The sequence below is a fragment of the Vipera berus genome (genome assembly GCF_964194415.1).
Source record: "Vipera berus genome assembly, chromosome: 15".
NCBI lineage: Eukaryota > Metazoa > Chordata > Lepidosauria > Squamata > Viperidae > Vipera > Vipera berus.
Window position 1 is genome coordinate 7,967,505 of NC_138218.1, and position 25,929 is coordinate 7,993,433.

A 25,929-nucleotide genomic window follows, 5' to 3' on the forward strand; every position below is an offset into this window, starting at 1 on the left:
TTCTATTCTATTCTATTCTATTCTATTCTATTCTATTCTATTCTATTCTATTCTACTATAATTTTACTCTTATATTCCCCTATTGTTCTATTCTATTCTATTCTATTCTATTCTATTCTATTCTATTCTATTCTATTCTATTCTATTCTATTCTATTCTATTCTATTCTATTCTATTCTATTCTATTCTACTATAATTTTACTTTACTCTTATATTCTATTCTATTCTAACTATAATTTTACTCTACTATTCTATTCTATTCTATTCTAACTATAATTTTACTCTACTCTTATATTCTCCTGTTCTATTCTATTCTATTCTATTCTATTCTATTCTATTCTATTCTATTCTATTCTATTCTATTCTATTCTATTCTATTCTATTCTCTATTCTATTCTATTCTATTCTATTCTATTCTTTATTCTCTATTCTATTCTATTCTATTCTATTCTATTCTATTTCATATTCTATTCTATTCTATTCTATTCTATTCTGATTTCCCTATTCTATTCTATTCTATTCTATTCTATTCTATTCTATTCTATTCTATTCTATTCTATTCTATTCTATTCTATTCTATTCTATTCTATTCTATTCTATTCTATTCTCTATTCTATTCTATTCTATTCTATTCTATTCTATTCTATTCTATTCTATTATAATTTTACTCTACTCTTATATTCCCCTATTGTTCTATTCTATTCTATTCTATTCTATTCTATTCTATTCTATTCTATTCTATTCTATTCTATTCTATTCTATTCTATTCTATTCTATTCTATTCTATTCTACTATAATTTTACTTTACTCTTATATTCTATTCTATTCTAACTATAATTTTACTCTACTATTCTATTCTATTCTATTCTAACTATAATTTTACTCTACTCTTATATTCTCCTGTTCTATTCTATTCTATTCTATTCTATTCTATTCTATTCTATTCTATTCTATTCTATTCTATTCTATTCTATTCTTTATTCTCTATTCTATTCTATTCTATTCTATTCTATTCTATTCTATTTCATATTCTATTCTATTCTATTCTATTCTATTCTGATTTCCCTATTCTATTCTATTCTATTCTATTCTATTCTATTCTATTCTATTCTATTCTATTCTATTCTATTCTATTCTATTCTATTCTATTCTATTCTATTCTTCCCTGCCTTTATGTCCAATTTCTCTTCTCCTTTCTCTTCCCTTATCCTAAAATTTAAAAGGTGTGCCCTTTAGCCCAGAAGTGCTAAACTCTGATGTGAGAGGCAGCTAGATTCCTCTTGGTTTTGAAAACGCTCTTTTGTTTTTAAGAAGTTTCTTCCAAGTCGAGGGGGGTCTGCAAATCAGAGCCGAGAGAGGGGAACCTCTTTGCTGCATGTGGAATAGTTTTTTCCCCCCTTTTCTTTCCTTTGAAGCGTGTCTCGTCCTTTCAAGTTGCTTGATGAATGGTGGTTTGGCATTCAGCAGAGGCTGAACGCTTTCATCAGGCGGAATTCATGCACATGTCTGGATTATAAAAACTTGGAGCTAGCCAGTAAAAGCCACTTTTAAAGCATGTTGACTGGGAAACAGGTTGTGTTCAAACCTGAGTCGTTAAGTCGAACGTGCCTGCTTTGAAAACGGGGGGGGGGGGGCCTTTAATCCAACAAGCTGCAGAAATGGCAAAATGGAGCTCTTCGATCAGAGATGTCATAGGTTCTCCTGCTTGAGCAGGGGGGTTGGACTAGAAGACCTCCAAGGTCCCTTCCGACTCTGGTTATTCTGTTCGAACAGGAGGACTTGGTAAAAGATTGGAAAACTTTGATGGACATTTTTTTTTCTGAAAATGGGAGGGGAAAAAGTATTGGCGACGTATGGATTTGCTATTAAAAAGGGCTGAATGTGGGAAGAGAGGAAAGATTGTAATTTTAAAGAGGGTGAATAATTTGCACCTGCTATAAAGAAGGTCAGAAGTCACCACTTTATATGTCTTTTCTATCTGCACTCTCCTACTTTTTCTTTCATCTTTTTTCCATGTCTTAATTTCACCCTATATTTATTGGTTTCTTAAATTTATTTGCCACCCGTCTTACCATGGGGCCACGCTGGGTAGCTTACAACAATGTAATTTCAGACTTTTACATGTGTAAATTCCTAATAAAATTATTTTAAAAGGAGAGCGATTGGCCCAAAGTCAACCAACTGGCTTTCCTGCCTAAGGCGGGACTAGAACTCACCATCTCCTGGTGATTATCCCAAAGTCACCCAGTCTGCTTTCACGCCTAAGGTGGGACTAGGGCTCACCGTCTCCTGGTGATTGGCCCAAAGTCAAGCTGGCTTTCACGGCTAAGGCAGAACTAGAACTCACTGTCTCCTGGTGATTGGCCCAAAGTCACCCAGTCTGCTTTCACGCCTAAGGTGGGACTAGGACTCACCTTCTCCTGGTGATTGGCCTAAAGTCACCCAGCTGGCTTTCACGGCTAAGGCAGAACTAGAACTCACCGTCTCCTGGTGATTGGCCCAAAGTCACCCAGTCTGCTTTCACGCCTAAGGCATGAATTCACAGCTTCCCACTTTCTAGCCAGGTGCCTTAATCACTGGACCAAATGGGCATTTGAAGCTCGGGGTGGGGTGGGGGTGGAGGGGTGGGGAATCTGAGAAAAAGAGTTGACATCCAGAAAGAGAAGAAAGGGAACGGAGCCCTGACTATGCACAGCAGCAAAATATATACCGAATGCTTTCTAGCATTAGAATAATTTTTTTAAATGCAAATGTTTTTCTAGAATTCAGATTTTGGGGGGCCGGTTACTTGTTACCAATTAAATGGATTTGTTAAAATTGATTTTATTTCGGCTCTTCTCTTTTTTTAAAGACTCTCTGTGTTTATTTAATTTTTTTTTAAAAAAAAAAACTTGCTTTGCAGTGGTGTGTATGTATGGGAGGGGGCACTTAAGGGACACAACCAAGCACCTTAAATTTTCTCGCCCGGTGTCTCTTTCACCTTGTATTACCCGTAAATCTTAGAAAAGTCATCTGTGACCTGGAGAAATCAGATCTTCTCCATTCCTTATATTTTTTTTTCTGCCCAACTGAAGTAGCGGCATCAAAAGAGAGATGCCCCCAGGCTTTCTGTGAGCTTCCCAGCCAGATGTTTGTGTAATTGTGGAGGAGGGGAGACGCTTGCTTGCGAATTAGGGGGATGGGGGAAATTGAGTGTCTGAAATGGACAGTTGCTTTGTTTGAAAAAACAAAACAAAAAAAAGAAGCAGATGGATATTAATTAGGTTAGCAGGGACAAGAGCTGTCTTATTACTGGTGTGCAGAGGAAATGCATCTTTCTATTCGTAAAGCTTGCGTTGAGACACTAAATTGGCAAACCTTCACTTTAAAAATGCAGTTTGGGGACAATAAGAATACAGAACATTATTTCTTTCCTTGTGGAGGCTCATCAGCTGTCCAGCTCTGGATTCTGGATTGGGGGAGGAAGGCAGCTGTCCAGAATCTCAGATGGATCTTTTGCGGAGTCTCATCTGGAGAAGAATTGAATAGGCGACTCTTTAGTCAATCAAACGAGACAGTCTGTCCTGAACTGCAGTGTTTTGCATTCAATCAGTGTCACTCTAATTAAATTATCTTTCGCCCCCACCCCCCTTGGTGGTCCCCTATGCTCTTTTAAGAGTTTCTGAAATTTAGTGTTTAGGTCAAAGGCTCCAAAACCATCAACCATGGATGTGTAGGAGAAAAGCAGGCAGAGCTGGATGGCGGAATTAAACAAGTCATCAGCCTAGATTACTTACGTTGCCAAAAACAATTCACGCCTAACTCCTCTTGAATTATCCGTGCACCAAGTTAGTGAGGAACTTTAGTTAACCAGCTTCTTTGTGGACCAATGCATCAATCCTCTACGCTGCAACCTAACCTGTGGCCCTGATTCTTTGTGCCTGACAGGATGGATCCAACCAAGGTTTTAGAATGGCTCTGGTTAATTAATAGCCTTTTAATTGCCCTTCGGGGCTGGTGGGAATCATAGTCTAATGACAGACCAATGGGTTGGGAAGGAGAAGTTGGACTTTCCCATTGGAGGTTTCCTACAGTGTCCTAGACGGGTGAAGCACCGGAGGGAATGCTATTCCTTTTGGAAGGATAGACTATCCTCACTGTATAATCCTGAAAATAATTGTTGTGTGGTACAATTTCCTAGGTATTTATATAGCCCTCTCTTAATTTCCAACACCTGCTTCCATCTCGCCACCTAAACTCTGTTCAAAAGTCACAGAGAAGATGTGTTCGGTAAGGTTTCATCTGATTTTGAACCCTTCTTGGCATGATGGTGGTCCGAATGAAGAAAAAAAAAGGCGACATCCTTTGATAGCTAAGTAGGTGGTCCTCAAATCTTCTGCCTGCAAGCCCTGGAGAATTCTTTAAGGTCTTAATGTCCGGAAGGAAGGCCCAGCGTCAACATTTCTACAGCCAGAGTCTCCTCTCTCGAGTGTATCGGGGTGTCTATAACATGGTTGTTAACATCTGATGCTCGGAAGCGATTTCAAGACTTGAGTTGCTGAGAGACTTTGCACCAGAGAAATTGTCCTCTGCAAAGGAAAATTTTGCCGCTTGCAAGAAATTCTTGAGCTTTGCAATCTGGCTGCTGTATTTCTCACTCCTCTGTGGTTAGGCTCCTTTTTTTTCCTCCCCCCTTCCCCCGTGGCCTATTTCTCCATCACAGCCTTTGGCAATCCTGCTTTTAGTGTGGCGACTGACTGCTGGTTTTCTGAGCTTCACACTTCAAAGTCTGTCTTTCTCAGGCTATAGGTCTGTCTGGGATCTTGTCTGTCCGACACCCTGTGTTTCGTTTCTGTGACCTGGTTTAGAGTAGAATTAACTGTGTGCAAAAAAAAAAAATAACTGTGGCAATTGACAGCTTTATTTTCCCCTGTTAAACTGTGGTGGGTTTTTTTACCTCAATTGCAAATTGTTTTAGGATGTTCCATTGAATAAGATTTTATCCTTGGTGCATACAATTCTCTCTCTCTTATTTTCTGTCTTTCTTCTCTCTCTCTCTCTCTCTCTCTTTCTGTCTTTCTCTTTCTGTCTATCTGTTTTTCTCTCTTTCTTCTTTCTCTGTTTCTCTGTATGTCTCTCTTCTCTCTCTGTTTCTCTCTCTCTCTCTCTCTCTCTCTCTTTCTGCTTCTCTCTCTCTCTGTTTCTCTCTCTTTCTGCTTCTCTCTCTCTCTGTTTCTCTCTCTGTGTGTCTGTGTGTAAAACTGTCTCAGTTGCACATATTTCCATCACTTGCCCTTCCTGTTTGCGTTTCCTGCCATAATGCAGTCAAGTAAACCTACCTCAGATAATGCTAGTAGCTCAGTTCAAATCTCTATTCATCTTTGCAAGAGATGCTTTAAAAATAAGTAAACGTAGGTCTCTAGGACCTCTTAAATTGGAGAGTTCCTTTTCTTTCTACACCTCAGTTCCTAGGTTTTAGACTCATGGGCTAAACATTAGGAGCGCATGAGCAACAGGAGAGCATTCTACCTTGGGAAAAGATGAGGTCATCTCCACGAGTCCCATCCAGTCCCTGGATTAGATTACGTCCAGAACTGGTGTGTGGGATGACCCTTTCCTCAAACAAAACCCATTGTGTGAGAAAAGCATGAGCAAGCCAGGAGGCATCTGGTGTGACTTCAGTTTGATATCTCCAGGTTTCCTCTCCATCAGAGAAGTTGTCAGCTGCTTCTAACAGCCATTCTTTCTCTTTCGAAAAAGCCACATCTTTTCAGGCTTGGTGCCAAGACCCAGGACTCTTCCCACCAAACCATAACTTCATAAGGAATTCAACTTCATAACAATTGCAACATTCTTTTTATTATTATTATTATTAAAAAATAATAATTGTTTAGGTCTTACGATAGGGCAGAGGTGTTTGTGCTCTCTCTCTATATGTGTGTGTGTGTGTGTGTGTGTGTGTGTGTGTTTGGCAGGGTCAAAGGCAGCTGCCAAATCGAATGATCATAATGGAACGGACATGGCAGAAAGCAAGGAATTTTGGACGCTCTCTGAGGGTGGAACCTTAGCAAAAAAAACAACATGTTTTTCATCATCACGGAAATGTAATCAGAGCTACTTGCAGATTCTGTAAGGCAGTTTGCAGAAATTGGGATCATTTGTGGCACACAGGGGAGGGGTTGTGTCGTTTTCCACTCCTTGGGACCACCTAGATAGATTTTGTTTTTCCCCTGATGATCTAAACTGAGCCATTCTTTGAATCCACTGCATTCATTTTTGTCTCCTGCAAATCTTTGGCACCTTAGCTTTGCAGATCTTAGGGAAGTGGAGCTGACCACTTCCTGCCTCCTGGGGCTGTCAATCCTCCAGCTAGCAAATCCAACATCGAGAAAACTTTACAGCTTGAGTTGCCATAAAAGATACACATTCCGGTCCTGAAGAAGCAAAATCAACGTTGGTTTTCCTGTGCAAAATAGCTTTCCATAACCCCCACCGACCAAATGTTCACGTTGCCCAATCATGCCTCTTTGGTTTGTTATGGGAAAAGTCCACTTCTCCGTCAGACACCTGCTTTTGTGACCTTGGGTCCCATGGACCACGGATGGCTTCTTAGAGAACTCCGATTTCTTTCCCAGGCTTCCACTCCCTCCTCTTTCTATGGCAAGTTGAGAGAGGGACAGAAGTTAGCAAGCCTCTTAGACATTCAATTTTGACAGGGGTCTCATACAAGAACTTCTAGAAGTTGAAGGCAAGATGGTCATCATCCATGGATGGTGAGATTTATATTCCGGAACACCCAAAAGACATCAATTTGGGGAAAACAGCATCACTCATATGGCTATTGATGACCAAGGAAGGTTTGTGGATGCAACAGAGGTAAAGCTGGATCCTTCTGAATTTAACCAGTATTCTCAACTGTTAAGGAATGTTCTCCATTCTCACGTGCTTCCTATTTTAACAGAATAGAATAACAGAGCTGAAAGGGACCTTGAAGGTCTTCTAGTCCAGACAAATGGTTGTCCAATCTCTTCTTTAAAAACTCCAGTGTTGGAGCACCCACAGCTTCTGAAGGCAAGCCGTTCTACTGTCAGGAAATTTCTCCTTAGTTCTTTTTCAATTTTCATTTTGGAGATCCCTCGAGGAGATTAAAGGCAGCCAAAATTATGAGCAAGAACACTTGTTTTGCAAAGGCAGCAGTGAAGTCCCTGGAGATTAGTGGCCTGCTTGCTAGAATGACCGTATTTTTGGTTTCTAGAAACGCCACTTTAGAAATCTGTTGCTTGCAAAGTTCTGGAAAGTGGACTGATTTGAAATGGGTTCATGCCGAATCCAGAACACCAGAGAAATAAGGAAAACCTTTTCTAACTCATAGATAACGTTATGGCAAAGATTTGCTGCTTTTCTTTTTTGAGACATCAAAGAAGGATTGTTGGCTACGGTCACTTCTGCCGTATTAACTTTTGGGAACGATCTTAAGTAGCTGATGAAGAATTTTGAGAGATGCTACGATCCCTATTTTTTTGTTTCTAAATCCTCATCTTTCTCTCAGCTTCCCTCTAAAAGCAAGCACATCTGAGTGCTCCTGAGTGATGAACTATTTAAATAAATTTCATAGCCTTCTGGTGAAAGTACTTTTTGAGGAAGGGCAGAAAAAGGGAAGTGTTTTGTACTTCTTTAAAAATGGGGCTCCACATTTAAGAAACGGAAGCTATGAAGGAGGGTAAATCTGTTGGGGGAAGGATAAAAAAAAATCTTGCTGGATTTGTGTGCTCAGTGTCCGCATGGCTGTTTAACACATCCGTGTGTTTTCAGATAAGCTTTTTCTAGAGCAATTGCCTGCCTTATTTTTGTAGATGTTTCAAGGTGCTTGAATATTGATATTTTTTTAAAAAAAAATCGGCATCCCCCTTTATTATTCTTACAAATAACTCAAGGCGGTGAACATATCCAGTACACCTTCCTCCTCCTATTTTTCCCACAACAACAACATTGTGGGGTAGGTTGGGCTGAGAGAGAATGACTGGCCCAAAGTCACCCAGTCGCCTTTCATGGCCAAGGTGGGACTAGAACTCACCGTCTCCTGGTGATTGGCCCAAAGTCACCCAGCCTGATTTCATGCCTAAGGCAGGACTAGAACTCACCGTCTCCTGGTGATTGGCCCAAAGTCACCCAGCCTGATTTCATGCCTAAGGCAGGACTAGAACTCACCGTCTCCTGGTGACTGGCCCAAAGTCACCCAGTCAACGTTCACAGCCAAGGCGGGACTAGAACTCACCGTCTCCTGGTGACTGGCCCAAAGTCACCCAGTCGCCTTTCATGGCTAAGGCAGGATTTGAACTTACGGTCTCCCGCTTTCTAGCCTGTTCCCCTAACCACTAGGCTCTCATTTGTATCTGTATTTATAAATCTGTATCTCCTTTGTACTGTATATGTACTCTAAAGCAGAAGACAGTTGCAAATATCTTCCATTTGTAACTTCTATGTTCCCCCGTGCAATTTTGGGGTTGTTTTTTTTTTACTTATTTCCGCATAGGAGAGGAAAGAAGAATAGATGTTTTGATGGATCATTTATTGGCTGAGGAAAACAGCCCCAGGTCCTACTTTTATGTTTCCAAAAATCCATGAATCTTTCCTTGCTCTAAACCTCTTTTGAGAGCGGCCCTGATTTTCATCTCCAAAGTGAATTAATATGCTGGGATATGTTAGTTGGTTGTGGGTTTTTCCCCCACCCTGGACTCCCCATCTGAAACCGGCTGCTGTCAGCCAAAGCGCCGAAGTGAGCTCCAGTCAGTAACTCAAGAACTGTGCGGAGTACTTCCTTGGATTTTATTTTATTTTATTTGGGGGTTGCCTTGGTAATTCAACAAAGGTCCTGGATGCTGTGTGGAGGATACAGGAGGGTGCTGTGCATCGGATTGGATCTGCTCCTGGCAGTGATCCAATGTTTGACCAGCAAGAGGGAGAAAGAGAGAGAGAGAGAGACAAGAGACAGAGAGAAACAGAGAGAGAGAGAGAGAGAAGAAAGAGAGAGAGAAAGAGAGAGAGAGAAAAACACACAAAGAAGAGAGACAAGAGAAAGAGAGAAAGAGAGAGAAGAGAGACAGACAGACAGAGAAAAAACAGAGAGAAGAGAGACAGACAGAGAAGAAAGAGGGAGAAAGAGAGACACAAGAGACAGAAAGAGAGAGAGAGAGAGAAGAAAGAGAGAAAAAGAGAGAGAGAGAAGAGAGACAGACACAGAGAGAAAAAACAGAGAGAGAAGAGACAGAGAAGAAAGAGAGAGAGAGAGAAACACACACACAGAGAGAGAAACACACAGAGAGAGAGAGAGAGAGAAAGAGAAACAGAAAGAAAGAGAGAGAAAGGAGAGAGAAAGAGAAAGGAAGCAAGAGAAAGAAAGAGAGAGAAGAGAGACACAGAGAGAGAAAGAGAAACAGAAAGAGAGAGAGAAGAAAGAGAGAGAGAGAGAAAGGAGAGAGAAAGAGAAAGGAAGAGAGAGAGAGAGAGAGAGAGAGAGAGAGAGAGAGAGAGAGAGAGAGAGAGAGAGAGAGAGAGAGAGAGAGAGAGAGAGAGATGGTTTCCCTGTGTTTTCCCCAGATATGGACTTGAATTCATTTGGGGCTTCTGAAATTGGGGCAGGATAAGTATAAGAAACCTCAGAGGAAGAGGAAGAGAAAGAGGATATTAGGAAAAAATTCTGGTCTATCAAATAGAAACAAAATAACAGCGTGGGAGGGGACCTTGGAGGTCTTCTAGTCCAACCCCCTGCTCAAGCAGAGACCCTACACTATTTCAGGCAAATGGCTGTCCAGTCTCTTCTTAAAAACCTCCAGTGTTGGAGCATTCACCACTTCTGGAGGCAGGTTGTTCCACTGGTTAGTTGTTCTAACTGTCAGGAAGTTTCTCCTTAGTTCTAGGTTGCTTCTCTCCTTGGTTAGTTTCCATCCGTCGCTTCTTGTCCTGCCTTCGGGTGCTTTGGGAGAAGAGCTTGACTCCCTCTTCTTTGGGGCCACCCCTCAAATATTGGAACGCTGCTACCCTGCCACCCCTAATCCTTCTTTTCATTAAACTGGACAAGAAAGAAGGGAAGTGATTCTTAAAGCTCACGTTCAGAAGCATTAATTTTCTTCTGGGCAATCAGCTAGAGTGGGAGATCTCCTTTCTTTCTTAGCTAGGGAATCAATGCAGTCATTCTGCTGGGACGAATGTGGTGGCGTGGGCCTTTTTTTTTACTGTCACTTTTGTGTTTGTCTGGTAAATGGCACTGCCTGAAGCAACATCTGTGCATCTCCAGCTGCACAAAAATAAGAGCTGGGGTGGGGGAAGAGGGGACGTTCCTAGAACTAAGCTAACTCCTGGGCTGGTTTCAAATATAGACGGTTCTGAATATTCATGTCTTAGCTTTAAGTAGTTTAATTCAAGATTAGCCTTCTAATACCTTCCGGAGCTCTTAACACACTTGGAAGTAGAATTACGTTGAGAATAAACACTCGAGGTAGGGATGGAGGTCAGGATTAAAGCAAGAGGTGGACTGGTCAAAGGGACACCTGTTTTTTACTTTCTTCTCTCTTTCTCAATTTTTCCCCCCTCTCTCTCTCTCTCTGTGCAGGTGACCCTTTCCAGATTGAGAGCCTGCAGAAGATCAATTAAAGATACACTGAGAATTGCAAATTGTCCACCCCAAATGAGAACTTCAAAGGCGTCCACCTTCGTATTGAATTAGCAGCCTATGGATAAACCATGGTGCCACTTTGGACCTTCTCCGAGCCCATTTTTCTGGGCTGTTATTTATTCCCTCGCTCTCCTTTGGATGGAAGCCTAGAATGAAGCCTCCACATGATCTACTTTCTTCCAGGTGTATCCTTCAGGTGTTTGCAGAAACTCTAATGAAAAGGCCCAGATGAATTAGCTTGCTTATTTTTCTTTTTTTTTTGCATTAAGGAAGTTATCTCACAACCATTTACACCATTAGCTTCCCTTCCTGGGAATGCAGGAATGGCCGGTAGAGGAAGCCATGGCTTTGGAGAACAGCCCTACAATGAGAAGGAGGAGTCAGAAGAAGGTGCTGAAGTTGAGAGGAGAAGGAATGGAGAGCTTCACCTTGGAGAAAGCAGCCTGGTAGGGAATTTGGACTGCTGGACCTTGTCTTCTTCCCAGGAGATCCTGGAAGACGAAGAACATTTGGGGGAACTGAAGGACTATCAACACCTTTTGGAAGAAGGCGAACAAGGTTTTGATCCTGGTGAGCTTCAAGATCTCGAACGTGATGCCAACACTTCAAGTCTCCTGCCTGGTGGGTAACAGAGGAAATTAGGGACCCAAACCTCTGGTAAGGTTATTTGGAGTAGTATCTGAATTGGAGCAGAGCTTTTGCGCATTCAGGGAAGATAACTGAGCAGGCTTTCGGTGGTTCAAAGCAGATGTTCTGCAGAGCCCCCTTGTCACCGGTGCATCTTAAGGAAGCACTGGGCGCAGCTAGAACAAAAACTGGATGCAATCTTTTTTTTTAAAAAAAAAACATCTTTTAAAATTCTGTCTCTCTCTGGCTTTTCCAACTCCTAGATAGCTTGGGTATATGTTCGGCCAGACCCTGAAACACCAAAGCACAAGATGCATGTTCTTGCTAGATGTGAGAATAGAATAGAATAGAATAGAATAGAATAGAATAGAATAGAATAGAATAGAATAGAATAGAATAGAATAGAATAGAATAGAATAGAATAGAATAGAATAGAATAGAATAGAATAGAATAGAATAGTGATGAATAGAATAGAATAGAATAGAATAGAATAGAATAGAATAGAATAGAATAGAATAGAATAGAATAGAATAGAATAATGATGAATAGAATAGAATAGAATAGAATAGAATAGAATAGAATAGAATAGAATAGAATAGAATAGAATAGAATAGAATAGAATTCTTTATTGGTATGGTTGGACACACAAGGAATTTGGAGTGGAATGGGTTGATAATTAGGGCAATGTGAGATAGATCTTCTAATGTTATCTCCTTCCCATGTTTAGAGGATGAAGGAAGTTCCAAGGATCTTGGCCTGAGGTCCTATTTGCAACCAGATGTCATGTATGAAGTAGACAGCCCTGAACCTGAGAAGCCAAGAGGCACATGGGACTTTGGCAGCCAGGAAGATGTTCATCCTGAGCTCTCTTTTGAGGACCAGTATGGCTCAGACTTCAGCCCCAGTCCTGAGATACTGCAAGACCCTCTCACTTTGTACAAATGTAGGTTTGCCTCCGATAATGTAGACCAACTATCTGAGAGCTCCAACCTCAGCCCTTCTCCTTGTGGTCCTCCTCCAGTGTGCACCCAACTGGAGACTGAACCTCAGAGTCTACCTGGGGGCGACAGTCTGGACTTCTTTGAAGATCGAAAGTTCTCCTTGGAATCAGGAAGAAGCCTGGAAAGTCAAGGACACAGTTGTCTAGCAATTTCCTTGCAGTACAATCAGCGACTCTTAGACTTCCAATCTCTGGAAGATCTTCAAAACTGTCCCGGCATCGATGCCGAGACTTATCCAGAATTATCATGTATGGAGAACTTGGAAGGGCCTCCTGAGGTGGAACCTCCAGCTGAGACAGCTCAGCTTGCTTTGAACAACACCGAGGAAAGACTTTTGGATTCGAGAGAGACAACACCGATGTCCCAGAGGCGAGTTGGTGGCCAACTGGAGAAACGAACACAGAAGCGGGAAACAGATGTACCCCATGGGATGTTGTCTAGAGGTCCAAGGCACTTCAGGTCTCTGAGCCCTCAACGGAGTGCCCCTCGGAAGAAATCTGGACATCTTGCTTTAAAAGAACCGGACCGAGAGATTCAATCAAACTCTGGAGCAAGGGACATCACACAATACGGCCGAGGGCAGCTCAACTACCCCTTACCAGATCTATCCAAAGTGGAACCCCGGGTCAGGTTCCCCAAGGATCCCCAGAGCTACCGTCCACCCCAAGGAAAGACTTCTCCAGCTAGTAAGAAGGAGGTTAGGAAGCTGGTGATCTTCAAGTCTCCTGCCGAGATTGTCCGAGAAGTGTTGTTGAGCAGCACCGAAGGATCTCCTCAAAAATGTCCCACGCCGGCCGTCTCTGTTATTCCCGAGGAACTGAAGTCCCCCAGACAGGCGACAGAGCTGGTGCATCAGCTCCAGGTGGTCACTTCCTGTATGCTTTGCAAAAACTCTCTTCCTGAAGACAGATAGTCCTTGACTTACAATGGTCACGAGCCCCTTGATTCAGTCCCGTTGCGACTTTGAATAGTTACTGAAGGAATGGTTGTAAGTCGGCTCCGGAGAAAATCTCTCCCACTTAGCATGCAAGCGTTAGGAAGAGAAAACCCTTTCTGTCTGGCACAGAGGTTTTCAACTTGCAGAAATGTATTTATTATCCTGGTTGTTGTACTTGCTGGTGTGGAGGGGTGCTCATTCATGTGGGAAACCTGTCTTTGAAGCCATCAATAGAAGAAAGTAGGCTAATAGCCAAAAGCAAGCTTTTAATGCACACTGCCTATGTCTCCAGCAATGTAAGCAAGCCGAGAGGTCACAACCTGCACACATTATGCAGATTTGTCCCTCTTTGTATCGCCTCCCCCCCCTTTGTGTGTACATGCTTCAAGGTTAAAGCATCCTTCGTAGCCATTCAGTCCTTGGCTTCTAACATCTGATTCATCCATGGGCACAAACTTTTCATACAGAGCTCCGTCTGGAATTACCACGGAGTTGCAAAGAAATATAGTATGATATGATATAGTATAGCATACTATAGTACAGTACAGTATAATATAATGTAATATAATAATATAATACAATATAGCATAACATAATATATAATATGATATTATGGTATAGCATAGTTTAGTACAGTATAGTATAATATAATACAATACAGCATAATATATGATATAATATGGTATGATATAGTATAGTATAGTACAGTATAGTATAATATAATACAATACAGCATAATATATCATGTGATATTCTAGTATAGCATAGTACAGTACAGTATAGTATAATATAATACAATACAGCATAATATATGATATACTATGGTATGATATAATATAGCATAGTATAATACAGTATAGTATAATATAATACAATACAGTATAATATAGTATAATATGATATGATATAGCATAATATAGTACAGTCCAGTACATGAGACATGAAGGGCTGGATCATAATGTCCCCAAAACTATTCCTATTCCAGAAGGGGCATCTGAATGAAATATCATGTTCTCTTCATCGTTTTTTAGGAAGACTACCACAAACTTCTAACCAAGTACGCTGAAGCCGAGAATACCATCGACCGATTGCGGCTGAGTGCCAAGGTATAAGATGATAAGGAATTATCCTATTATCAAAGTCCTTCCTGTAACTTTTGCCCCGGATCCTTTGTGGGTGCCCGGTACTCCGAATGGAACCCCTTATGCACGTAGTACCTGCGCAGGGAACAGGTTGTAGCTGATCATAGAGCAGAGGTTTTGTGTGCAGGACTTCATGGGTTTCGCTGCTGCTTGGAGAAGACCACGTTGATTCAACATGGCTCCGATAGATGGATATTACAGAATATAAGTTGCATGGTCAAGAGTTGGACCCATCCAGAAAGTTTAATACCTTTCCATTCATCTCTGATCAATAATTGTCATGTCCTGGATCTAGCAGGATCATGAGTGGAAATACGGCTTTTAAGTTTAAAGTTGAAAGCCATGAAATAATAATAATAATAATAATAATAATAATAATAATAATAATAATAATAATAATAAGAAGAAGAAGAAGAAGAAGAAGAAGAAGAAGAAGAAGAAGAAGAAGAAGAAGAAGAAGAAGAAGAAGAAGAAGAAGAAGAAGAAGAAGAAGAAGAAGAAGAAGAAGAAGAAGAAGAAGTTGGAAGGGACCTTGGAGGTCATCTAGTCCAACCCCCTGCTCAGGCAGGAAACCTTATACCATTTCAGGCAAATAGCTGTCCAGTCTCTTCTTAAAAACCTCCAGTGTTGGAGCATTCACCACTTCTGGAGGCAGGTTGTTCCACTGGTTAATTGTTCTAACTGCCAGGAAGTTTCTCCTTAGTTCTAGGTTGCTTCTCTCCTGGATTAGTTTCCATCTGTTGCTTCTTGTCCTGCCTTCGGGCGCTTTGGAGAATAGCTTGACTCCCTCTTCTTTGGGGCAGCCCCTGAGATATTGGAACACTGCTATCATGTCACCCCTCACTCTTCTCTTCGTTAAACTACACATACCCAATTCTAGCTTTATATCCTAGCTCTGGGTTTTTATTTCAGCTTGAGCGGCAAAATCCTAGGTTTATCTCTCAGCTGGATCTCAGGATCCGCAACCCAGTTTGGTCCTCAAAGATCCTAGTTCCCAGGTTAGATTCCTTTGAATCAATTTGCACGACCTCTCATCCTATTCAACACCACAAAATTCTCTAGAAGATCAGAAAACCGCTACTTCTGATTCCTTTTTAGAAAACCAAAAATCTCAGATTTATTTCGTTTCCGAGGTAGAATTCAGGCTAGGCTGGACCCATGGTTCTTGCCTCTTTTCGAAGATAATTGTGAGTCACAAATCCTCGCTGTTAGAAACCCATCCAAGGGTCTGCAAATAGAAGCAGACCTGGCTGGCTTTAAAGGCTGCCTTCAGCTCTGTGAGCACATCTGGAGGAAGTCTTTAGTTCCAAGGGGCGGTTGAAAAAAAAAGAAGAAAAGAGAATGGTGCTTTTCCAGGGGAGAAGCAAGCACTGCTATTTCTTTATTTAAATGACTCAGCCACTTTCGTCTTGAACAGGAAGTGCAAAGAGGAGGGGAGGGGGAGGGAGAATTTGAGAACATTGCCCCGAAGAACACACTCACAACTGGTTGTCCTCTGCTCGTCAACTTCCTGTGTCTCAGAATTGTGACAGATTCTTTCCCCCTTCCTGTTCGTCCCCCCCCCCCGCAGCATCTTCTAAAAACCACAGCACCCTCGGCCCCCCAAAAACGGAAGCACAGCAACAGTCGTGATACTAAAAGAAAAGTCTTAGGATATAGAGACTCCTGCTTGAGCAGGGGGCTGGACTAGAAGACCTCCAAGGTCCCGTCCAACTCTGGTCTTCCTTGAATCAGCCAGATCCTGTAGAATGCTCTAAGATTCTAAGTGACCATTTTTGTCCCTGTGAATAGAAGCAGTCCTTGACTCCAGCGATGGGCTTAACCAACGTGGCAAGAAAATCTGTAAAACTCGCTGGACCAATTTCTCACTTAGCGTCATGAATGTTGGGCTTAGATGTGTCCGTAATTTAAGGACCGCTCATGCTCTTATACTATTTATGTGTAAAAGAGACTTTGCTCGTCTTTTGGCTACTTTTTCCTAATGGATTTCTGAGAGAGAGAGAGAGAGAGAGAGAGAGAGAGAGAGAGAGAGAGAGAGAGGGAGGGAGGGAGGGAGGGAGGGAGGGAGAGAGAGAGAGAGAGAGAGAGAGAGAGAGAGAGAGAGAGAGAGAGAGAGAGAGAGAGAGAGAGAGAGAGAGAGAGAGAGAGAGAGAGAGAAGTATTAGCTTCACAGCTCTTCCTCGGCCGATCATCCTTTGATAAATTCTTCTCCTGTTCCCCATCCTTTGCTGGGGAAAAAAAAATCTCCACCAGGTTTTCCCTGTGTGTTGTGGGAAAGGTCCTGCCCACCATGACACTCCCACACAGTCACAATGCTTAGTTTGTGGGGACAACTCAGCAACATAAAGGCAACTGGAGCCTCAGTTGGAAGAGATGTGGGCCAGTTGCAAAAATCCAGTTCTAGCTGGTCGAACACGAGCAGGAGAGACGACTTAGAATTCACCTCCACTTCGTGATAGTCAGAGGACGATGGCAATCGGGGATCAGAGAAAGCGGGTAAAGATGGCAGCCATTTTATAAAATCCAGGCTTCCAGGTTGAAATGTAATTGAAACATGAATTAAAGGAGCGAAGAGGAGGTCCATAGTTTCAGCCCTAGAGCAAATGGGGTTGGAGACAAACCCGGCAGACTCATTCTGATGTTGGCCCTGCTTGGAATAAGACAATAACAGAGTTGGCAGGGACCTTGGAGGTCTCCTAATCTAAACCCCGCCCCCCCGCTCAAGCAGTAAACCCTGTCCATTAAAAACCTTAAATTTCATATATGCTTCTTGGTAAGACTCTATATCAATCAGAAACGATAGTTCTGGAAGGGACCTTGGAGGTCTTCTAGTCCAACCTCGCCCTGCTCAAGCAGGAGACCCTATACCAGGGCTTTTCAACCAGTGGTACGGGTACCACCTGTAGTACATTGGCACCTGGCAGGTGGTACGCGACCATCCTAGAAAAGTTGTATGCTCAGAACAATGAAAACCTCGGATATGAGGAGGAGCGCCGCTGGGTGGGCAGGCAGGTGTCTTGCTCGGCTGTGGCTTGGGGGGCACTTTTTTCAGTGCTATTGTAACTTCGAACAGTCATTAAGCGAACTGTTGTAAGTTGAGGACTTTTTTTCTCTTTTTTTTGGTCATCAAGTTTTTGACATCTTGCTAAGCGACTGGTGGTACTCGGATGTTGCTAAAAGTGGTACAATGGGTGATAAGGTTGAAAAGCCCTGCCCTATACCATCTCAGACAAATGGTTGTCCAATCTCTTCTTTTTAAAAAAAACCTCCAGTGTTGGAGAACCCAGAACTTCTGGAGGTAAATTGTTCCACTGGTTAATTGTCCTCCCTGTCAGGAAGTTTCTCCTTAGTTCTGGGTTGGTTTTCTCCTTGGTTAGTTTCTATCCGTTGCTTCTTGTCCTGCCCTCTGTTACTTTGAAGAGAATAGGTTGGCTGGAGAACATCTGGAGTATTCTTAACCAGACTAACATAATCTGTTGACACAGATCTCCAGGCTGTGAAAAACCCGAAGGTTCTGTTTCACGATCACTCTCCTTGAAATGTAGACAAAAGGCAAGTTGGAGCGTGGCTTTTTCCTGAATTTACCGCTCTGTTGCTACTGCTTTCCAAAAGCCTTCCAGGGATGGTTGAGATTTAATTTCTTTTAAACCATCCCAGGTAAGACGCCTTGCCTTGTTTTGATGAGATGCCTCTGCATGGCCTGTTTCTGTTTGGCCATGCTGGTGAGATGGAAGGCTTCTTCTGCCTTTCAGGTCCGCCTCTACAGCGATCCTCCGAAGCCCAGCCAGGCGGCCCCTGAAATGGGGAGAATGCCAGAGGGCTCCAAAGTTGTAACCTTCAGCATCCCTCAGATCAGGTCCGCTGAGGTCACCGGGTGGTCCAGCCAAGCGTCCATGAGCGGTGAAGGTAAGTCTGAGGCATCTGCATTTTTTCCTCCTGGATTCTTGGGATTGCCAGTAAGGGCAACCACTATCAACTGGGCGAGAAATTCATTGGCTGGTTTTCCAGTGGTCAATTCCAGTTGTAACTAGGTAGGGTATGACTGGGAAGTCCCAGGGCTGTAGACTAGACTTTCAAGCCGAACAAGCTCCCTCAAAGAAGCTGGAGCAAGCCATTTCTCTCCATATCTACTAAAAATGCTCCCGGCTGCACTGAGCCAGTAGTATATAAATAGGGAGGAAAACCCACTTCCTTCTAGCACTGACGATCTTACCTAGTTTAGATTATGCAATGTCTGCAAGAAAGCCACTAAGCTCAGAGAGCACCAAGGACCCTACCCTTCTCCTCCTGCTCCTCCTCCTTCTCTCCTTCTTCTCCTCCTCCTCCTCTCCTCCTCCTCCTTCTCCTCCTCCTCCTCCTCCACAAAGCCCACTCCCTTCTAGCACTCATGTTGTTACCTAGTTGGGTCATGAAACGTTTGCAAGAAAACCACCAAACTCGGAGTCGTTGTCGTTGTCGTTGTCGTCCTCCTCCTCCTCCTCTTTCCCTCCTTCTCTTCTCTTCCACAAAGTCCACTACCTTCTAGCACTGATGATGTCACCTAGTTTAGTATTGAAACATCTGCAAGAAAGCCACCAAGCTCAGAGACCACCAAAGGCCCCACATTCCTCCATTGTTGCTAATAGATAAACGATCACATCTTGAAGGTATGGCGCTCTGTGAAATGAGCTGAATTTCAAGCAGGATTTATCGCGTTTTTTGTTTTTTTTTTTGGAATGGCAGGATTTCCCAGGCAGCAAGTACAACACTTATCCCTGAGCAATTCCACAGTCATCGATTCTTCTGAAGCTGATCGTCCTATCTCCAGCAAAACGCCTTTCCTGGGTGATAATCTCACACGATTGTTAGCTGCCCAAGCAAGTAAATTTCAGACCCAGGTAGTTTTTTTTATTATTATTTCTAGTAATGGAGAATATGTGTAGCCCAGGATTGAAGTGTGGGGTCCTTGATTGTTTTCTGGCTGACGTTTCATTACCCAACTGGGTAACATCTTCAGTGGTAGAAGGGAGTGGGCGTTGCTTTTCAATTCTTCTAGCCCTGATAATGTTACCCAGCTGGGTAATGAAACGTCCGCAAGAAAACCACCAAGCTCAGAGAGCACCAAGGACCCCACAGTCCTCCTCCTCCTCCTCCTCCTCCTCCTCCTCCTCTCAACAAACCCCACTCCCTTCTAGCACTGATGATGTTACCTAGTTGGGTCATGAAATGTCTGCAAGAAAACCACCAAGCTCAGAGCGCACCAAGGACCCCACAGTCCTCCCCCTCCTCCTCCTCCTCCTCTTCCTCCTCCTCCTCCTCCTAGCACTGATGATGTTCCCTAGTTGGGTAATGAAACGTCTGCAAGAAAACAAAGCTTAGAGAGCACTAAGGATATCCAAAGCCATCCTCCTCCTCCTCCTCCTCCTCCTCCTCCTCCTCTCCCCACAAACCTTGTTCTTTTTTGTGGCTGGCAACCAGAGAAGAATGAGGGGTTCCTGAGCATGTTTTCCGATTTGAAGACGTTCCCCGCGTTTGTTGTGCATGTTTTGACATCAAGCAGGTTAAATTAATCTACGGGATTCTGGGTTGCAATTGTTTTTAGCCTTGTGCACACCCGTTCTTGCCCTTGGTTTAATCACGGTTTAATCTTTGCCCACATCTTGGAACTGAGACAGGAGGACAATCGTTCTACACGTCTGATTAATAAGATGTGATTGATTTCATTCCTCTCTGTTTCTCGTGTTTTGTTTTTTTTAGATGGAATTCTTGGAGGACTTAATTCAAAGCGATAGGCTGGAAGCTGTGGACCAGCTGAAGGTACACCATTTTTGCTCCTCCCGTTAAGTGACCAAAGAGAGTCCTTGACTTACAACAGGTTTGTTTAGTGACCATTCAAAGTGACAAGCAGCCTTGTTTCTGCACAAAATATTTTAGCAAGGGTTGGACTACAAGACCCCCCCCCCAGGATCCTTTCCAACACGGTTGTTGTTGTTGTTGTTGTTGTTGTTGTTAAGTCCTGATTTTTCCAGTCCAATACTGAGACCCTGGAGGTTTCCCAAATCAATTCCAGTCGTGTTTTTCCTACCCCTTCCACAACTTCTCTATATCTTGGTGACATTGTCATCTCCTGCCTTTGAATTATTTAAACCGTGGGTCCCAGAAAGAGGAAATTGCTTTTTGGTCAGCCAAAGCGAAATGTGTTTCCTTGTGCAGAAACACAGTGCAACTTCTTAATGGTAGAATAGAATAGAGAACAGAACAGAATAGAATAGAATAGAATAGAATAGAATAGAATAGAATAGAATAGAATAGAATAGAATAGAATAGAATAGAATAGAATAGAATAGAATAGAATAGAATAGAATAGAATAGAATAGAATAGAACAGGAATGGAATGGAATGGAATGGAATAGAATAGAATAGAATAGAATAGAATAGAATAGAATAGAATAGAATAGAATAGAATAGAATAGAATAGAATAGAATAGAATAGAATAGAATAGAATTATGGAATAGAATAAAGTATGGAATATGGAGAATAGAATAGAATAGAATAGAATAGAATAGAATAGAATAGAATAGAATAGAATAGAATAGAATAGAATAGAATAGAATAGAATAGAATTAAAGAAAATAATAGATAAATAAAATAGAATAGAATAGAATATATGGAATGGAATGGAATGGAATGGAATGGAATGGAATGGAATGGAATGGAATGGAATGGAATAGAATAGAATAGAATAGAATAGAATAGAATAGAATAGAATAGAATAGAATAGAACAGAACAGAACAGAACAGAATAGAATAGAATAGAATTAAAGAAAATAATAGATGAATAAAATAGAATAGAATAGAATATATGGAATGGAATAGAATAGAATAGAATAGAATAGAATAGAATAGAATAGAATAGAATAGAATAGAATAGAATAGAATAGAATTGAAGAAAATAATAGATGAATAAAATAGAATAGAATAGAATATATGGAATGGAATGGAATGGAATGGAATGGAATGGAATGGAATGGAATGGAATAGAATAGAATAGAATAGAATAGAATAGAATAGAACAGAACAGAACAGAATAGAATAGAATAGAATTAAAGAAAATAATAGATGAATAAAATAGAATAGAATAGAATATATGGAATGGAATAGAATAGAATAGAATAGAATAGAATAGAATAGAATAGAATAGAATAGAATAGAATAGAATAGAATAGAATAGAATAGAATAGAATAGAATAGAATAACAGAGTTGGAAGGGACCTTGGAGGTCTTCTAGTCCAACCCCCTGCTCAAGCAGGAAACATTATACGATTCCGGACAAATGGCTGTCCAGTCTCTTATTAGGCGTGATATAAAAGTAATAAGACCAAGCAGAGAGAAAATGGTAGTAGATACCCTTAGGATACACACAGAGTAACGGAAGGGACCTTGGAGGCCTTCTAGTCCAACCCCCTGCTCAAGCAGCAGAACCTATACCGTCTCTATACCGAGTCGGTTGCCAAACGTCTGGATTTTGATTGCGCAATCCCGGGGGAGGCCGCAACAGTGCTAAGTGTAAAAAAAAAAAAGGGGTCCTCGGTCATTTCTTTATTTTTTGTAACTTCAAACCGCCGCTAAACGAATCGCTGTAAGTCGAGGCCTACATGCGCTTATTCCTCTTCCAATTGGGCTATCCCGGTAGGGGTTTGCAAGACTGAAGGAAGCTCAAGAAGCCTTGGAGCACGCTTACCTGAGGGCTCGAAATAAATATCAGCAGTTGAACCCGAACGGAACTATGGAGTCCTTAGGAGAATTTGATCCCAGCCGGTACGTAGACATCCCCACCCAGCTAAAGCAGACATTCAGACATGCACACGGGTTTCCTCGTCATCCCATTCAGGTCTCCAGAACTGACTCCCATGGTCCCTGGGTCAGAAACAATGGTCCTTTTTTTTTTTTGCATAGGGGAAAGTTGGGTTTCAATAGCAATAGCCCTTAGACTTATATACCGCTTCACAGCCCTCTCTAAGCGGTTTACGGAGTCAGCATCTTGCCCCCCGACAATCTGGGTCCTTGTTTTACTGACCTTGGAAGGATGGAAGGCTGAGTCAACCTTGAGACGGTCAGGATTGAACTGCTGGCAGTGGGCAGAACTAGCCTGCAATACTGCATTCTAATCACTGCGACACCATGGCAGATAAGATAGATAGATAGATAGATAGATAGATAGATAGATAGATGATAGATAGATAGATAGATAGATAGATAGATAGATAGATAGATAGATAGATAGATAGATAGATAGATAGATACTGTAAAGAGAGAGAGAGCCCTTAGACTTATATACCGCTTCACAGTGCTTTACAGCCCCCCTCTAAGCGGTTTACAGAGTCAGCACATTGCCCCCCAACAATCAGGGTCCTCATTTTACTGACCTCGGAAGGGTGGAAGGCTGAGTCAACCTTGAGCCGGTCCGGATCGAACTCCAGGCTGTGGGCAGAGTTTGCCTGCAAGATTGTCCGAGGACTGGGGAGCCCTGTCTTAGGAACCACACGTCTTGTCCCCAGGACGAGCTCTCTCTTGTCCTTCAGATCTGCCAATGATAACCCATTCCACCCACTTTTTTCCAGCATTATAGACGCTTCTCCCCTTACTAAGTCAACCAGCAAATGCCTCCATAGGAGATATTTGCAATTGCAGGCATGTTTACTAGAGGTGAGCACCCCCTAGAGACAGATAAGACCGGAGGAAGGAAACCTTTATCTTTTTTTTAAATGACTTTTATTTGGCCTGGTGCTATGCAAAGCGTCAAGGTTAGCAGGGATTCACACCCAACTTAACAACGAAAGCAGGGGTCCCTGACCCCTGGGGCTGTGGCCCGGCACCGGTCCATGGCCCGCCAGAAACAGGTCCCCGCAAATAAGAAAAGCCCCATCTTCGGGACACGGGCAGCATACGAAACCATGCTCCCTGCAGTCCATGGAAAAACCTCTCTCCACAGAACCAGTCCCTGGTCCCACCCAAAAGTTTGGGGTGTGTATGTGTGCGCTGAACTAAAGGACTTCTGGCTATGGCTTGATGTTTTTCAGAGCAGTGGAAGGCAACATTTTCCATCTGGGCCTGCGTTTGGAGGGCTTGAAAGAGAGAATGGAGCAGCCTACGCGGAACCAATGGATCAGGCCAGAGACTCCTCCGCGCAGCGTCCCATCACACCCCAGCTTCCCAGCCCAGCTTTCCGAGGAACAAATGGGAACCCCAACGCCTTCCCTCCACGCCCCAGTGCCAGCTGCCTGCATCCCATATCCTGAGGTGAAATTAGGATTATTTAGAAGGTTTTTCCTGAGGGAGTGACGGAAGTAGCGTGTCCGGGGAAGATTCCACTTAGAATCACTTGAGTTTTTCCATCCGCTCTGCAGGCCTCCACCCCACAAAAAAACATCACTCGAATCCAGCTGGAGGAGGACTTGAGTTCCATCAGTGACGGGGCTGGTGAAGAAGATGAACAAGAAGAAGACGGGGATTTCCTGGCGCTTCCCCAACCTTGCAAGCGCCAAGAGGAGGAGGAGGATCTGGATCATCTTCTGGACCAGTAAGGCTGTCCTTCAACTTCATATCCACCCATGAAAAAAAAAGGAAGGCGAAAAAGGCTGGGGACGAGTGGGCTGCAATGAGAAAGAACCCATGGTGGATCCCTCTAAGCTTCATGCTCTGGGTTCATTCATTCAGATCTGGCACTCTCATATCTGATCTTGAGGTCATCAAAGCTTCACAGAAGGATGAAAGAGAAGAAGACTCTTTCCACTGTCCTGGGTACCATTAAGGGAAAACTTTATTTGATTCTCCAAATAAGCTAAGTTTTCTGTCCTGGCTTAATTTTCTTCATTTTCCATTCCAAGGTGCAGCAGCTTCAGATCTTTGCCGGCGGTTCTGAGTCACAAACACAATGCAGAAGAACTGGGCAGCGAAGCCACCGCAGCTGCTGGGACAAAGAGTGGCTCCTTGCAGAAGTCCTCTGCGGCTAATGAAGCTCCCCTTGTCTCCAAGTAAGTCCATGAGAAAGCAACTAACTCATTTCCTTGGAAGACCGAAAGATGCCGTCTCCAACCTTAACATGACCGAGAAAAGCTTCTCTTTCGGACTTCCTACTGCTCTGAATTTCATAAGAAGCAGAACAGCAGAATAGACTAACAGAATAACAGAGTTGCAAGGGACCTTGGAGGTCTTCTTTTCTCAAGCAGGAGACACACCCCCGTACCATTTCAGACAAATGGTTGTCCAGTCTCTTCCTAAAAACTTCCAGTGATGGAGCACCCACAACTTCTGGAGACAAGTCGTTCCACTGATTAATTGTTCTGGCTGTCAGGAAGTTTCTCCTTAGTTCCAGGTTGCTTCTCTCCTTGATTAGTTTCCATCCGTTGCTTCTTGCCCTGGCTTCAGGGGTTTTGGAGAATAGCTTGACTCCCTCTTTGGGGCAGCCCCTCAAATATTGGAACACTCCTATCATGCCACCCCTGGTCCTCCTTTTCACCCCCTCTTCTTTGGGGCAGCCCCTGAGATATTGGAAGACTGCTATCATGTCACCCCTGGTCCTCCTTTTCACCCCCTCTTCTTTGGGGCAGCCCCTGAGATACTGGAAGACTGCTATCATGTCACCCCTGGTCCTCCTTTTCACCCCCTCTTCTTTGGGGCAGCCCCTGAGATATTGGAAGACTCCTATCATGCCACCCCTGGTCCTCCTTTTCACCCCCTCTTCTTTGGGGCAGCCCCTGAGATATTGGAAGACTGCTATCATGTCACTCCTGGTCCTCCTTTTCACCCCCTCTTCTTTGGGGCAGCCCCTGAGATATTGGAAGACTGCTATCATGTCACTCCTGGTCCTCCTTTTCACCCCCTCTTCTTTGGGGCAGCCCCTGAGATATTGGAAGACTGCTATCATGTCACCCCTGGTCCTCCTTTTCACCCCCTCTTCTTTGGGGCAGCCCCTGAGATACTGGAAGACTGCTATCATGTCACCCCTGGTCCTCCTTTTCACCCCCTCTTCTTTGGGGCAGCCCCTGAGATATTGGAAGACTCCTATCATGCCACCCCTGGTCCTCCTTTTCACCCCCTCTTCTTTGGGGCAGCCCCTGAGATATTGGAAGACTGCTATCATGTCACTCCTGGTCCTCCTTTTCACCCCCTCTTCTTTGGGGCAGCCCCTGAGATATTGGAAGACTGCTATCATGTCACTCCTGGTCCTCCTTTTCACCCCCTCTTCTTTGGGGCAGCCCCTGAGATATTGGAAGACTGCTATCATGTCACTCCTAGTCCTTCTTTTCATTAAACTAGACATACCCAATTCCTGCCACCGTTCTTCCTACATTCCAGTTCAAGTTCCCAGTTTAAGCCATGCACGCAAACATATGAGAAAACTGAAGACCATACACAAGAGGAAAGCGCAATTTTTTTTATATTTTACCGTGTGTGGGACATAAAGTCGAAAGAAGAAAAAAAAATAGATTGATGGAGCCTCCTTGAACAGCGGGATCTAGCCATGCTTTCAACTTGGAAAAAATAAATAAATTAACATTCGAATCCTGGCCTAGCCTATTTGGCCACA

General features: G+C 43.0%; 1 protein-coding gene across 1 annotated transcript in view; it reads left to right on the forward strand.

The window, feature by feature from the left end:
* Positions 1-25,929, forward strand: part of AKNA (AT-hook transcription factor) — a 42,548-nt gene that overhangs the window by 2,463 nt on the left and 14,156 nt on the right. The window contains exons 2-11 of the mRNA XM_081339855.1: positions 10,589-11,272; positions 12,007-13,145; positions 14,249-14,323; positions 18,112-18,265; positions 19,082-19,236; positions 20,096-20,155; positions 22,033-22,157; positions 23,420-23,639; positions 23,747-23,919; positions 24,227-24,373. Coding sequence (XP_081195981.1) covers positions 10,975-11,272; positions 12,007-13,145; positions 14,249-14,323; positions 18,112-18,265; positions 19,082-19,236; positions 20,096-20,155; positions 22,033-22,157; positions 23,420-23,639; positions 23,747-23,919; positions 24,227-24,373 — 2,546 coding nt within the window. The 5' untranslated portion in view covers positions 10,589-10,974. The remainder of the gene's footprint in view (positions 1-10,588; positions 11,273-12,006; positions 13,146-14,248; positions 14,324-18,111; positions 18,266-19,081; positions 19,237-20,095; positions 20,156-22,032; positions 22,158-23,419; positions 23,640-23,746; positions 23,920-24,226; positions 24,374-25,929) is intronic.